Source organism: Aulostomus chinensis, chromosome 6 (genome assembly GCF_037954235.1).
Source record: "Aulostomus chinensis isolate RoL2024-O1b breed Wild chromosome 6, RoL_Achi_v1.0, whole genome shotgun sequence".
Lineage (NCBI taxonomy): Eukaryota > Metazoa > Chordata > Actinopteri > Syngnathiformes > Aulostomidae > Aulostomus > Aulostomus chinensis.
The window spans coordinates 9,754,785-9,771,236 of NC_141325.1; the positions used below are offsets into that span (position 1 = coordinate 9,754,785).

Sequence of the window (16,452 nt, forward strand, 5' to 3'; positions counted from 1 at the left end):
AGTCAGGTGGCCAATGGACTATCGTTGGAGGACCCGTGTCAATTTTTTGTCGGTTTGTCACAGCAGCGCACTGCAACATTCAACTTTAGCCTTTAAGGAGAAGCAGCATTGCAATTTAACAAAAATAATTAAGAACATATTAGAATAAAGGGAAAAAAAGTATATTCAGTCGTCTCAGAGATGGAGATGTGTCTCAGAGATGGAGATGTGTCTCCTGCGTGAGACTGACAAGTTGACACCGAGAGGCTGCAGGACTCCTGCTCATCCCTCAGGCAGCAGGATGTCTCTAGCCGGGGGTCTTTTCTGTCAGATCAACGGAGGCAACAAGAGGAAGGAAACAACACAACACACTGCTGTGTTTTAGCTCTTGCTTCACTCAGCTTGCATTTGTGTGTGTCTCACCGGAGCGCTAATCATGAACAGCTTTTCCTGAATAGAGCAAATGAGATTTAGAAGTCTCAACTTTCAGATGTCGTTTATGTGCCAAACATGGAATTTCATCCCACCCAATCCTGCGCCCTATTACAAATTCAGACGATCGCAACACAAAAATACGCTACCATTTTTCCCATTGTTCAGGAGGAAGTTTGGGTCCCGCCTTCTGAAAAAACCTACCCTGACCCTTCTGACCAACATCAGTTATCAAGGAAAAATAATCCAACGGACTCCAAATTCCACCACTATGATCCAATCAGCTCTGTGACTGTGACTAAACAATAACAGAAAGCTCCTGCCTTAATCAAATCTAAAATAGAAGTCTTGCTCTTCATTTTCCCACAGGAGAGAAATAAAAGCTTGTACAATAACCAGCGCCTACATCTGTCTGGCTCCAGAAACTCCAACCTCACACTCGGAGCTAAATTGACTGGGAGTAACTCGAGAATGAAAATTAAAACACTGTCACCTTGTTTTTGAAGATGAAAGATAGCGAGTAAAAGAAAAGCCAACAGAGATCTATTGGATTAGCCGCCAGTGCAATCGCATCTGTGCAGATTTGCCTCTGTGCAATAAATGTGATTGTGAGCAATAACGTGTCAATTACAGGGGGCCATGGCTGAGCTGTTGGGGGCTTTGTGTAAGTCTGCAGAGGAGGTTGATGAGATTAGAGGGGGGGGGGGGGGGCAAAGAGGGAAGCTTTGGGGAGCAGGAATGAATACTGATGAGAGGATCCAGAGGTGAGCACTGGAAAAATAACATGTTTTGCCATCACATGCAATATTTGTTTTGTTTAATTCCTCTTAAAAAAAAAAAAAGATCAGGTGACCGATGCCTGGTGCACATTTTGTTGTGAGTTATTTCTGTTCACATCCATAAAATATTTGATAGAGACGTCTTTTACCTGGTATTACTATTACTATTGTTTTTACTTTCAGCAAAATGCACCTTTCAGAGGACGATAAAGAGAGACACAGAATTCTGACCTGACTGAAACATAACCGACAAATACATCCCATTTTTCTCCTTGTTTGTACTTCTCCAACGTGCACAGGTTGTGTCGTTGTACACAGGTTGTGCAGACCTGACTCAAGACCTGGGTCAGACATGACAAATAGCTTTACACCCAGTGGGTGGCTATGAGAATATGGTCAGAAACCATTTTCTCCTCCACGATACCGATTCTGATAAACATTTGTTGAATTAACAACTAATTGTCTGTGAGTGGGCACTTATTGTTGTGTGACCTGGCTCAGTTTAAACATAGTCAGAGCTAACTGCAAAGTAGCAGGGTCCAGTCTCAGGACAAATAAACCGGTGTATGTGCTAGCATAATCACTGAATCGTACCACATTTTTACTGCTTTCAAAATGAAAAGTTTACTATGTTGTTCAAACATGGCCGACAGCTAAAAGTCTTTCTGCTGCTCTGCTGTAGCTGGAAGCACTGCAGCCAGTTCCACTTTATGAACATGACAAGGTGTCAAAAATTCTTCCCCACCGTCCTCGTCTCTGTCTCTTTCCCCAGTCTCCTTAGAAGACCAAGAAAGTCCTCTCTGATTTCCACCTGACAAATTGTCCTATCACTCTGAAAGCTGATTGGGGCAAATGAAAACATAACCTTCTCAGGTGGGGCACGCCGATGGAGACTGATAAGACCTAGAGGAAGAGGATACGGCACACTAGCGCCGAGACTTATCTCCAGGTACACTGATCAGCATTGATAAAGCCAGGAGGGAGAGCAGTGGAGTGGCAAACAAGCACCATTAGGCTTATTCTATTCATACCGAGGGAGAGAGAGAGAGAGAGAGAGAGAGAGAGAGAGAGAGAGAGAGAGAGAGAGAGTAGTTAAGTGGCTAACAAGACCTATTCAGACTTTCAGACGTATGACTGACTGAGTGATTGACAGAATCAGATGAGCCGAAAGGGAGGGGGAGTTAAAATGGTATGGCTGAATAACACCGAGTTGAAGAGACATCTTTAGTTCTCTATTGTTGCTTGCACGATTAAAAAAAACAACAACGTAGTCTTATGTGGCAGAGTATAAGAAAGCCCTCAAAAAGGCATTTGAAAAAGGACATAAATACTGGGGAAACTGACATCTTGACCGGAAAACTCTGCTCCAAGCTGTTGGTACACTGGAAACCTGAGGAAACATCAGGTTAATATCAGGCTAACGTACCAATATTCCAGTAGACCACCTCTAATATCTCATAACTTAAGTATATTATTGACAAGCTGGGGTTTTACAGAGGATAACGTGCCAAACTCAGTCCGACATTAGCAGGTTGTTATTTCCAGTAAAAGACCAAAACTCCACCTCCACTTGTGCCGATAGGCTATGGATACCTGTTAGTAAAATCTAGGGGCGGAACGTAGAGGAAGAACCCATTAAATGTAGATTTCTCTCACTGTTGATAAACATTATTCTCTAAGTTAGGACACTGAAGAGGGATGTGTACCTAAAATAAATCAAATTAATATAATATTTAAGATTTTGAAAATTAAGTTGATAGAAAGGAAAACGGGGAATGATGATAGGGTGGAAGCGGGGCCAGAGGGCAGAAAGAGGGAGGTCACTTGAGGGAGGAGAGTGCATGGGGGATACAGTGCAAAGGGCTGGCTAACCTTTCAGATCCGTCTCCATTGTCCCACATTAAAAGCGGCGGCGTTCATTGTGAGAGCGAAAGGGGGCACGATTTCCCCTACAAGCGCATGGAAGTTAGGTGAAGGGGAGGAGAGACAAAAGATCATCAACATCCGAGAATGTGACGATGGCAAAAATTGAGTTGAAAGAAAAGTGTATCATGGAGAGAAAGAGAGGAAAAAGAAAGGAGGTAAAGGTAAAAAAAAAGGGGGGGTTTGAGGTGTGTGCATAAGATGAACTGCCCCTCCTTTTTTTACCCCCACGCTTGGCTGCTCCAGGACAGGGAGGGAAGGAGAGAGAGAGAAGGTGGGGGAAGAATAGAGGGTCACGCCAGACAGTGGGGGCTTTGTGGGTATTTATCAGAGAATTGATGGCAAACCACTGGACCCAGCAAAGAGATAGAGGTGTGTGTGTGTGTGTGTGTGTGTGTGTGTGTGTGTGTAGGGTAAAGGGGTGTCGGTGAGAGTGAGAAATAAAAGAATGGAAGGATGGAGTGACAGAGGGGGGGAAGACAACGGATGAAGAGCAGAGGAAAAATAGAAAAGCACCCCGTAGATCACTTTACCATCCTGAATGCACCTTCAGGAGAGACTTCAAGAAAGGAGGGAGAAAGTTAAGGAGGGTGCAGGGGGACACCAACAAAGAGCGAGAAGGTCAAGAAGAGGTATATGATATGGAGGTAGAGAGAAAGGGAAGTCGAGGAGGGAAAGAGTTTGAGAAGATTTAGTTACACAGCAGAAGTCCAGTGTCACGTCCATCAGGCTGGCGTTTCACCCGCGGAGCAACTCGGCTGTTGACCAGTATCAGCCGGATCAGGGTTTGCGGTGAAAAACAGTTTATTTAAACTTTCAGTTTACTTTGCTCACTTTGTAACTCCATCTCTCTCCTTCACTCGTCTGCTTACTTGTTTGTGTGGGTAGAGACACCTCTCTTCACACACACACACACACACACACACACGCACAGTTGGCGGCAGCTCCCTGCAGCGCACCCGCTGAGAGGGGTCATGTCAGACATCAGCTCCCGTCGCGTCAGCTCTTTTTCTCCCACAATTCAACACAGCTGAGGCTGTCATCACGCTAACCCCTTACTCCCACCCCCACCCCCCCTAAAAAAGGCCCAGACATTGGCCCCTAACATTCACACATATTTATGATGTACACACAAGTCAAACACACGCGTATACACTCATTCACATGGCTTATCAAACACGCACATTTAGATGCGGTGGCTCCCACAGGAGACAGACCCCCAACTGGTGTCCAGCAGCAGGGGTGCTGACATTCCCATCTCAGTCATCTCAGCCTCCTGGTGAGGACACACACACACACACACACACACACACACACACACACACACACACACACACACACACACACACACACACACACTGTCACTGTTGTCTCAGCAAGTTGCCAGCAGAGAGACCTTTCATTGTGTTCTTCTCTTCTCTTCTCTTCTCTTCTCTTCTCTTCTCTTCTCTTCTCTTCTCTTCTCTTCTCTTCTCTTCTCTTCTCTTAGTCTGTAGAGTACTTAAGAAAGAAGTGAAAAATGCCTCAAATGCTTACGAGTAATTCAAAAAGAAACTATAAGCTATCACTTTCTGACTTTAACACCTTCAGCCAACTGTGCATCATGAGGCTCCATAAATGTTCAAACTGTGACGTGAAAACTTTCTACAATTACAAAACTGCAAGAAATGATTGCATTTTATTGGAATATCTTTGGGGAGGGGGTAGCCATTGCTCTAAACTAAACTAGCACTTTTCCCATACTAATTTAAACCTTGACAAAACAAAATAATTAATCATGCAATATTATACGAGCAAAAGACAGAGACATAATTGGCATCATTTGGATTGAAACAATCGCAGACAGGAGGACAATGCGAAGGCATGCAGTGCCAACAAAGCTTGGTCTGAACAGCGTTCTAGAAGGCAGCCTGGGGATCAGTCATTGTCCGCCTGTCTTTCTGCACGTCTCCTTTGGTCTAATTAAAATACTGTGATGATTTGACAGACCTACGCAACTGCAAACTCTTGAGGCTGCGACCATGGAAAACACTGAAGAAGAACAAAGGACGGTTCATTTTTTCCCCCTCCCGCGCCTGTTTTTCAAATAAAATCATAATAAAAAATATAATCACAAAAAATTGTGGCTACATGATGAATATTATTGTGAAGATGAAATTAAAATTGCTTGATTAAGGCTTGAAAATGGAGGACAATGCTGAGGAATGCATTGCTAACAAAGCTATGTTTGACTGATGTTCTGTAAAGCAGCCAGGAGGATCCGTCATTGTCTCGCTGTGATTGGTGACTTGTCTCGGCTGCTCGGCGGCATCACCTCCTGCAACATGGGAATTCTCCCCTGCTGCTGTTTCTCTTTGCCTGCGAAGAGGTTACATGAGTGATGACTAAACAAAATCAGCACAAAAGAAGTCAGATTAATGTTCGATAAGAGATCTGACAGGTAATGTTAGAGGAGGGTTTGAATGTTTTCACGGAACACCCGCAACACTGGAAGTTTTGTTTTTTTTAAATCCTACAAATCCTTGTATTTGTAATTATAAGGTAGGTCCCTTAGGTCAGGTTTGTATGCAAAACCCATTCACCATGCACTAGTTTAGGATTGTTAGTCAGCTAAAGGTTGCTGGTGTGTACAGCAAAGTCAAGAACATGTAAATTACGCCTTTTTATGCGAACTGATGACCTGCTAGATGTTGAAAGATGAGGGGAGGCCCGCACTCTCAGACTTTGAACCCCCTTTGATAGATCATTTCACCCATCAAATAACAGACTGAGTTATTATGCATAATTACGCCTCGGATATGTTTTGGTATGATACTGTTTGATAGACTTGAAAGCAGTAAGAAAGATGGTTGCAGTAAAACTTTATCAAATGAAACATTTAACCCTGACAAAGGTTTTTCCAGTGTAAGAATGTAAGGACAGTGTAAATGTCAGAACCAAGCCTGCTACATGCTCTCTGTTTAGAGTGGCAGACTCTTATTCTGACAAAACTGTAGATTAAAAAATCTAGACTCCTTCTTAAATCATACCGTAAAGTAGAAGACATTCACAATAAATGAGAACACCGTGAGAAACGGGCATTCGTATATAGCCTCTGACGTGACTGCGGGGGAACCAGCAGTCTGACTGGCTCTAAGCCTGACTCATGTCCACATGCGTAAAAGTACCAAGTACTAGCAAGTCGCAGGGAGAGAAGGGTCTGAGGACGCGTGCTCATTAGGCCCATGTCCATCTCCTCCTGGGTTGGAAAAAAAGGATGTGTGGTCCAATTCAAATATAAAGACATAGTTGAAACAGTCTCAGGCCACGCCCAAGGGAGTAGCAGTGGGCACAGTACTGTCTGTTAAGTAAATGTTAGCCGTTTTAGCCTAGCCGCTGGGGGTTCAGGTTCAGTGGTGCAGGACGTTGAACCTTTCTGGAGGTAAAGGAACCATTGTACATATTTATATGTATGGATTTACTCCAGAAAGTGTCACAACAAATGATGCTAAATTTACATGGTAATTATGAGGAGTTACATTCTAAAACACAGACTGTGGTCAGCACTGTCGCCTCACAGCAAGAAGGTTCCGGGTTCGAGTGTGAGTCTGCATGTTCTCCCTGTTCCTGTGTGGGTTCTCTCTGGTACTCCAGCTTCCTCCCACAGTCCAAAGACATCAAGAGGGTACGAGGCTGATTGATACTCTAAATGGAGGGATGGATGGAGACTGTACTATTATGTCTTATACGGCAAATCTTGATTTTGAAATAGTCCTTTTGACAATGTCTGTGTCAAGTCAAAGTCTCAGGTCCAGTCAAAGTCAAAGGCTTTTATCAGCACTAGTTGAGCAAGTTTCAAGTCTCCACACACATAAACTTCCACCATAGTAGCACCAGTTTTCACAGCCAAAGTTTTACAGACCTTTGGACCTGCGGTGTCAAGGTCAAGATCTGTATCCCAGTCAAACATTAGCAAGTATATGTTCAAGAACCCCCATTCAAGAACCCCTATTATACAACTGATATACTATGATACTAAGATCGCAACTCAGTGTCTCTGCGTGTACTTGTCGGGGGGGGGGGGGGCATCCCAGACATGTTGCCATGGTGACAAGGTGCTCCCTGTCGCCGTCGGGTCTCGGCCAAGTTGGGCGCCATGGTGACTGGGTGGTGACAGACTTTGTGACGGGTTTGCAGGGACATGTAGGTTGGGTCAAACTTAAACACGAACCCACACACACACACACACACACACACACACTCACATACAAACACACACTCAGAGGTGGATGCATTATCTGTATGTCCACATGTACTTGACACAAGAACACTGTCTCACTGGGCCTGTGTTTGCCAAGGCTTGTGTTGATGCATATTTGATCTTAGCACTGATTTAAAATGCATTTACAAAAGCAGCACAGCTTGGGTGTGTGTGTGTGTGTGTGTGTGTGTGTGTGTGTGTGTGTGTGTGTGTGTGTGTGTGTGTGTGTGTGTGTGTGTGTGTGTTTGTGTGTGTGTGTGTGTGTGTGTTTGTGTGTGTTTGTGTGTGTATGTCTTTACCCACACAAACATAGGAGGGAAACTCATACACAGTATCTTGAACAAACCAAATGAAAAAAAAAAACTTTCCTTATGTGGAAGTAAGAATCACACACATTCTCACACATACACACAAACCTTGACCAACAGGACAGGAGAAGGCAAGGAGCCACAGTTTGAACATCCCACTGTGAGGGGTCATAACCCCTATCAGATTCTGTGTCAGTCTGCCTATTGTGTCCTGGGTAGCACACACACACACACACACACACACACACACACACACACACACACACACACACACACACACACACACACACATACACACACTCTCAATGCTATAACTTACATGGTCTCCATGACGATGGTAGGGGCGACAGTAAGGCGACTGGATGGCGCTGTGGTGTTCTGATGTGAGGACCCAATTTACTCATCATTAACATGAACTGGATCAAAACAAAATCTCCAGGTAGACGTGTGATGTTGACACATCTTTATCCTTCTACTTGTTTTTTTATAATTGATATTCACGGTACAATTCAGATTCGGTTAAATCATGAAGCAAAACAAAGAAAAACAAGATTTAGTTCCTTCAAAATGCAAACCAAGCTCGAGATTTATTTCATATTGTGTTTATTGTCCTTTTTTGTTGGAATGTGAATGGTTCTGCAGAATAAAGCAATGGATGAATGAAAAAGTGTGTGTATGGGGGTGTTTGTTTGCCATTGACTTTGACCATGGAGACAGCTGAGAAAAGCAACAACCATAAATCAATGACTGCATTTTTCCATTCTTTATTTGTCAGTCGGATGTCTCTTGGTGAACATGGACTATTTCATTTGAGACAGACAACCTGCCAGCCGAGACAACCTGGGAAGGTTCATGTGTGAATCTTTCACACTAAAAAAAAGGAACTATATTTTTGACAAATGGAGCCTGTTCCATATTGCTGTTCTACCCAGAGCGACACAAGACAGACTCAAAGTCATTTGCAACAGTTTTGTAATATTTTCATGAGGTTATATTCATTTCCTGGGCGTGAACAAACCCCCCTGCAAATCCATACTGACTCAATATCAAGACACATACCATCCCTTAGTAACTGGTTTGGGATCTCAGGTCTGTCCCAAAGGATGGTTGGGATCTAATACCACCCACCCACACACACACACACACACACAGGTACTATTCATATTTCATACTACGATGCCTTACTCCAGACTCACAGATTATGTATTTGCTGCCCCCTTTTGTTCAGTAAATGTACAACAGTTATTTTGACGAAGACAGAAGATTTGGTGTGCTTCTGATCTGAGTGTGACATCTAGTGGACACCAAAGGAGACAAGAGGGAGAATATAAACAAGGTTGGGATCACCTTGAGAGAGAATGGTACTCTATACTCTGGGCTTCTCTCGACTCCTCTCTGTCCTCCTATATGTGTCATACATAAATCATACTCATACATGTTACTAACTCACCTTCTTCTCCGAAGCCTTCGGGCTCCCCTCATCCCAGATCCCGGGTGCTGCTGGAGGAGGCTACATACCTGAAGAGGCTCAAGCTGCCACCCGTAGCACCACCTGCTCACGTCCCCGTCTGTCCATCAGTCTCTTCCCTTTCTCTCTCTCTTTATCTCTGTCCCCCTCTTTCCTTCTGCATAAATGTCTTCCTCCATTATCTGTCTTTGTCTCTGCCCTGCTCTCCTGCTCTCTTTCCCCCCAACAAAGCAGAAGGCCGTCCCCATTGAGCCTGGATCTGCTCGATGTTCCTGCCTGTTAAAAGGAAGTTTTTCGGGGGGGGGGGGGGGGGGGGCTGGAGCCTATCCCAGCTCAACTTTCAGGTGAGAGGCAGGGTTCACCCTGGACAGGTCACCAGTCCATCACAGGGCCAACACATAGAGACAGACAACCATTCACACTCACAGTCATACCTACAGTCAATTTAGAGTATCAATCAGCCTCGTCCCCTCTTGATGTCCTTGGACTGTGGGAGGAAGCTGGAGTACCAGAGAGAACCCACACAGGAACAGGGAGAACATGCAGACTCCACACAGAAAGATCCTGTGATGGAGCCGGGACTCAAACCCGGAACCTTCTTGCTGTGAGGCCACAGTGCTAACCACCATGCAGCCTATATATTATATATACATGTATATTTATGTGTATATATATATATATATATATATATATGTGTGTGTGTGTGTGTGTGTGTTTATAGTTTTATACAGTATACATGATTATATGTACGTATATATGTTTATAAACATGTATTCACATAGCATGTATACATATATATTTGTGTATATACATATGTTTATATGTCTCTATCCATCGTCATCTTCCGCTTATTCCTTACTAGTAAGGGTCGCGGGGGGGCTGGAGCCTACCCCAGCATCTACGGGCGAGAGGCGGGGTTCACCCTGGACAGGTCACCAGTCCATCGCAGGGCCAACACACAGAGACAGACAACCATTCACACTCACAGTCACACCTAAGGTCAATTTAGAGCAGGGGTGTCTAAACTGGTCCAGTAAGGGCCGGTGTAGCTGCAGGTTTTCATTCCAACCGAGCAAAAGCAACACCTGATCCAACAAATGAGCAGTGTGGACACAGCTTAGTTGATTTAAGTAGAATCAGGTGTTGCTTTTGCTCGGGTGGAATGAAAACCTGCAGCCACACCGGCCCTTACAGGACCAGTTTGGACACCCCTGATTTAGAGTATCAATCAGCCTCGTCCCCTCTTGATGTCTTTGGACGGTGGGAGGAAGCTGGAGTACCAGAGAGGACCCACACAGGAACAGGGAGAACATGGAGACTCCACACAGAAAAATCCCGCACCCGAGCTGGGACTCGAACCCGAAACCTTCTTGCTGTGAGGCCACAGTGCTGACCACTGCACCACCGTGCAGCCTATGTCTATATTATTATTGTAATTTATGTGTGTATCAATGAACATGTATGTATGTGCACACACACGTATGTCTGAAAAGTCTGGCTCTCAAGTTTACTCGTGGTGATTGCCAGAAATTTTCATGTGAGGGAATTTCATTTTTCTTGGAGAATGATTTCAACAAAAACTCTACTCACAAAACCCACTCAAGGTGCTGACATCACCAATCCAAAGTGGATGATAAATAAGAGCTGTTTGTACTGTAATGAGGGAACCTTTTGTCTAAGTGCTAAGTGCTCAACTCCGGAAGACAGCTTAAGAAGAAACTTCCCATCATGTAAATAAAAACTTTTTGAGAGGGCTGGTATTTGAGTGGTTTCTGTCGCTGCAAGTATGAAGGAGTTGATAACCTGAGACTTTGGGGGATTTACATTTCTCCATTGATGTCCATTGTAAATCAAAGCTCACAATCTTAAAAGAACAAAAGATAGAAATCTGGAAAGCAAATTCCCATCACGTCCTGAAATGAACATTTGATATTTGCAGTTTGTGTAGCTCAAAGTATGTAGGAACTAACATGACCATGGCTTACTACTACATGTATGTATCTTGTAGTTTGCGTGATTGTGTTATGAATCACCATAGTATTGTCTTGAGACTGTTCACGATAACTTAATATAGATAGTAAAACAGACACAGCGTCTCAAGATTACACAATCCTGCAGTCATGGTGTTTTTGTAGGCACTGCAAGCTTCAATAAGTCAGTAAGTCAGACGACACAAGCTTGAATATTAACCATCGCCGCGGTTAGTAAATCACGCCATTCCTGCAATGCAACAGTATCTTACAACCACCTGGGGCATAAACGTGATGCCCTCGCAGGTCGTTGTACCCTCATGATCAAGGGGTATGTGCCTGGTGCCCTGTCAATGAGTTACGCTTTGTTCAGGAGTTAACCAGTTTCTGCTGGGGGTTCTAGGCCACATTTTATTCCCTGTTGCATCTCCTGGCACCTCCAGCACAGATAAAACACCTCACGCACAGGTCAGGGGTGTTTACACACATTTGCTCCCACATACATGCGACATTTTGCCTCAGCTGCACCACAGCTTCATCTACATTTGTTCCTATGTTAACTATCAGCCTACACTGTGTGTGTGTGTGTGTGTGTGTGTGTGTGTGTGTGTGTGTGTGTGTGTGTTTTTTCACATGCCCCAAAAGATGGATCATTTCTATTTTCAGGCATTCAAAATTTCTGATATTAAAGTCAAAGATCAAAGTTAAAACTCTGACATTAAAGTCTAAACATTAAGCCCGGGACATTTCACTCATTTCGTTGCTTACACCGGTGACCCTCATGTGACGGCTCTGACTTGTCATCACCGCTGCTGTCGGGAAAATTTCTGTATGCACCTCAGCGCATTAACTTTTTCAAACTTCTGCTCCAGCAGTTATCAGTAGCAGTGTGAACTGCTGTTGATTTGGTCATTGTTCTTGTTTTGATTGTTTCCTTTATTTCACTGTTTATTATGTATTGCAGTGTGACCCCAGAGAGACTATAGTCTTGTTCTACTTTTTGTAAAACATTTCAGATAGGAATGACAAGAAAAATGAGCTTGAGCCCTAAAAAAAAAAAAAAAAGAGAGAGAATTTGGATGGAATAAACCTTTAAAACGGATCCTGGTCCTTCTGCAGTATCAAGGTGGAAGAACCATTCAAAAAACAATAAGTAGTGACTATATAATGCTGTATTTCACTAAAATACTGCCTTTTGAAAACCTCTCTTACTGCTACTGCATCATATCACGATAACTGTGTGTATGTTCATGTGTAATGCGTGCGTTTAATCCATTTTTTGTTTGTTCCTCAAATGACGTGTCAGCAAATTCAGCAGCACCGAGCTTTGACCTCAGTTATCACCTAACAACGCTTTAACTGCACGACCTATTTCTGCATGCAGGCAACATCACCTAGCAGGTTGGACTTTGAGTCTTTTTTTAAATTTTATTTTATAATTAACAGTTCATTGTTGCTGTTAATTGTGTCTTGCACACAATGAATGCAGTGTTACCGCAGCAATCCCCCTCTCACCCCCGACCAAGATACCGCTAACCTCTACATGAATTTTGTTTTAGTTGGAGTATAAGAATATGAATAACATTCACCCATTTGACTGTCCATGTTAGTGGCAAATACAACTCGACTTAATGTGGTCCTCTGTCGCTCCTTGTGAATGCTCATCTGTATAACACACTCTCAGAAACACTGACACCACAAGGGTGTGTGGAGTTGTTGTGTATCTGAGGACTTCTCAGAAAAATGTTGGACACAGACCAGAGTCCCACCCTCTGTCCTTCTTCGCTTCCCCTCTCGAAACCAAATTACTTAATGTTCTCAGTGTTTTAGCAGACTTTATGTTACAGTGTGAATGTATTCATTTAATTACATTGCAAATACGTGCACCTTATCTAGAGCTGACTTAAACCTACAAGACAACAGCGCTGTTACCTCTCAATCCCTGTTTAGTTTTAATATGTCAAACGTCCAAAAGCTAATATCCAATTGCCCTTTTGAAACACATTTGTATACTGTTGACGAGGAGGATTTTAATGACTTTTTAAAGTCAAATAAAGTGTAGGCATCAGCAAACAGCTCCGTCTGAACTTTGTCCTCCTTTCTGATAGGAAAAACAGACGGGGTATAAAAAGGGGGGGGTGGTAGAGGAAGAGACTTGTTTTTGTTCAAGAAGCTGCAGCAACACAGAGCCGAACACAGGGAACTTTTCGACTACAGGGTAAGTGATAGAACTGTGAATTACTTGTAAAAACCTCACACCTATTTTCTAGCAAAAGTGAAAAATAAATTCACAGAGAAATGTTAAGCCTTTGCATAAAAGTGTAATTCAGAATGCAATGCAGTGTATTTAGAGGTGATAAATTTGAACTCCACAATCTCTCCAAACTCTCTGCTAGTTCAGGTTTATGCTTTGTCTTTTTTGTACGTGTGTTTCTATGCCTATCAGTGAATGCGCACTTGTGTAAAAGTACACACGCACAGAGCAGATACAGTCATGTTTGGTGCATTATTTGTGTTGAACTGTTTCAATTACTGGCACCAAAGAAAAGATGCAACACTGTGGAAGGTTATTAGTGATTATTAGGACAATAAAAAACAGATAACATGGAATTTGGATTATTTGGACAGTGAAAAACAGATAACCCCATCCTGACCTTTTGTACAATCATTTGACTGCAAAAGCTGACTGCTCTCTGATGTTCTCCCCACCCTGTCTCCTCTGTCACGTTGTGACCCCCCCCCCCCCAACCACCACCACCTTCTCCCCTTGTGATCAGCAGACTGGGGCAGTGAGGAGGCACAGCAGGGATGTGGGCGTCCCTCAGCCTACTTCTCACTCTCTGCCTGCTCCATGGGGGCGGGGCAGAGAATGAGGGGGATGGGCTCCGCTGTCAGCTACCGCCAGACTGGAGGATAGGAGACCAGGAGCCCATGAAGGGTGCGATGGGCCGGGTGACGGTGGTGGCCCTTTTCCAGGCCAGCTGATTGTTCTGCTTGGTGCAGGCGTCCAGGTTTGTGCCTGATAAGTGTGAGACGTGATCTCTTAGCCCATATGAATCCAAGAAAAAAAAAGTGTTTTTGCATCACCTACAAATCCTAAATCTGTGTCAAGCATCACAGTCACACTGCCTGGTTTGCCAAAGAGTACCAGGAAATGGCAAATAAAAGGTAGATGTAACAAATATTCAGCCTGCAAAGCTGCCAGGAAGGCACAGGCAACTCCAACAAGGCTCTGGAAGTACAAACATTTGTTTGTCGGGACAACTTGGTACCTGATTTTTTAACTCATTATTGTGATTTCCCTCCTCTGTGCAGAATGGACAGCCTGCGCCAGAAGCTGAAGGATCAGGGTCTGCAGGATGTGATCTACATGGTCATTAACCACCAGGGGGTGCACGCACAGCGCCTCCACACCATGCTGGCACAGAGGATGACTGGGAACATCACACTCTACAAACAGGACGAGCAACAGCCTGATGTCTGGCAGATCCTGAATGGAGAGAAAGACGACTTTTTCATTTATGATAGGTTCGTTCTCAGGAGTTTAAGGATTGATGAACTATTCCTTTACCAGCTCACTAGCCGTATGCACTTCACCTCATAACGGTTTTCTGCTTCCTCACCATCAGGTGTGGCCGTCTCACCCACCACATCTCACTGCCGTATTCCATCATTGATCATGGTCATGTTGAAAATGCCATCAAAGACACCTACTGCAAGCGCTTATGTGGCCACTGCGCGCATGAGGTATTACAGAACATCCACAGCTGCAAAGGTACGCACGAATTTGAGAGAACCATAGTTCTGTTCTGCTAACATGTTGGTCACTTCTCACAGAGCGCTGAGATTCCTGAAGAGTGTAAACAGGAAGCAGAGATCCAACCTGATGCAAACGGCGCTCCAGCAGCAGAGGGAGACACCAGACACGGTCATGGTCACCATCACGGGCACCACCATGGTCATGAGCATGGCGACCGCGTGGGGCTTCGGCCACGTGGTTTCGACCATGGCCATGACCATCACCATCACCATCACCATGGAAATCCTGACAGCCAAAGTCAGCAAGGTGTTGGACAACAGGTGTTTGTGCAGGATAGCGTGTTATCTCAGCAGGCAGTGCACGTGCACCACATGCCACAGGAGGCACAAGGCGCTCCTGTGATGCGTCGGCCTTGAACAAAATTGAGCTGAAAGTCAAAGTACAGCTGAGAGAGGACAGTCCTCTCTAACGGCGAGGCCTCTCTTAAGGCCAGCTGATGCTGACACTGACGAAGGCTGTTTGGAGATGCAGTGAGTGAGCAGCCAATCGGTCTCTGACACTGTGAGGGGGTGCTGCCCTCCTCCTGACAGTGACACGCACTGATGGGTGACGCAGCCAATAATGTTAGGGAAACCTGACAGTGACGCCCACCTCCTGCTGAATGACAGCAGCCTCAGCCAGCCCAGTGAGCCTGACCCCCAGGTGTTGAGAGCTGAGGATGAGAGCCGCAGTAAGCTGGTTTCGATATCAAGCTCATATTAATACCAGCCATCAACACCAGGAGGAGGCGCTCATCAGCAGTGTTACCCTGGGAGAGGGGGCGGCGGTCACTGACAGCAGGTGTGAGATGAGCAGAGGTAGAGTCCTAACACCACTCATATAAGATCAAATCAGAGAATATTAGAGTTGAACCTGCCTCACCACGTCTGCCAGCGGCTTCTTACATCCTTTCCCAGGAGTGCATGTGTTTGTCGTGTTCATAAACGGTTTCCTCTGTTCGGATCTCTCCATCCTTTATGAAATCAGGCGCAGAAACTACGTTCTAGTGGCGTCTGGATGAAGTTCGGCAGGAGAGAGGGGAGGTAGCTGTTTAGGAATATGATAATCAAAGTTCAGTGTCCCATGAGTGAGTGACTTAAACGCACTGGCCCATGTAGGGACAAAGATCTAGCGAGAAAAAATGTGCCATGTTTGTCACACGCTTTTGATCATTTTTCTTGAGCACATAACGCCAGTAACTTCTATACGTTAGAGCTACTTCTCTTTTTGTCTTGCACTTGTAAGCTCAGGTGTGTTTTTGGTACGTTCTCCGGGCATGCACGTTTCCATTTTCTTTTTTTTTAATCAATTGATGTGTAATGTCAGTTGTAAAATTCGCACGTTTATACGAAGTGTAATGAAAAATCCAAAGTTGTATTGTTGTTGGAAAAGGCAAAGGGAAACGGGAGAGTGAGTGACTGCGGGAATACACTCTGTAATTAATGATGATTTCTGTGGGAAGATAACGGTCACCATGAAATCTGATGCTTGCACAGAGGAATGTATTGTGTGTTGAGTTGTAAAACCAGTGGAATAAAGTTGATTGAACTGCCA

At 44.4% G+C, this 16,452-nt stretch overlaps 1 protein-coding gene across 2 annotated transcripts; it reads left to right on the top strand.

Annotated features, from left to right (window-relative positions):
- The first annotated feature begins 13,167 nt into the window (after positions 1–13,167).
- On the top strand, positions 13,168–16,452 carry selenop (selenoprotein P). Of its 2 annotated transcripts, none has more exons than XM_086206355.1 (5): positions 13,168–13,317; positions 13,880–14,110; positions 14,415–14,627; positions 14,729–14,846; positions 14,937–16,452. In XM_086206355.1, the coding sequence occupies exons 2-5, from the start codon at positions 13,908–13,910 to the stop codon at positions 15,273–15,275; spliced, it is 873 nt and encodes a 290-aa protein (XP_086062481.1). In that variant the 5' UTR covers positions 13,168–13,317; positions 13,880–13,907; the 3' UTR covers positions 15,276–16,452. The 2 variants fall into 2 exon arrangements, with proteins under 2 accessions (XP_086062481.1, XP_086062482.1); XM_086206356.1 differs by having other exon boundaries at positions 13,237–13,317; positions 13,877–14,110.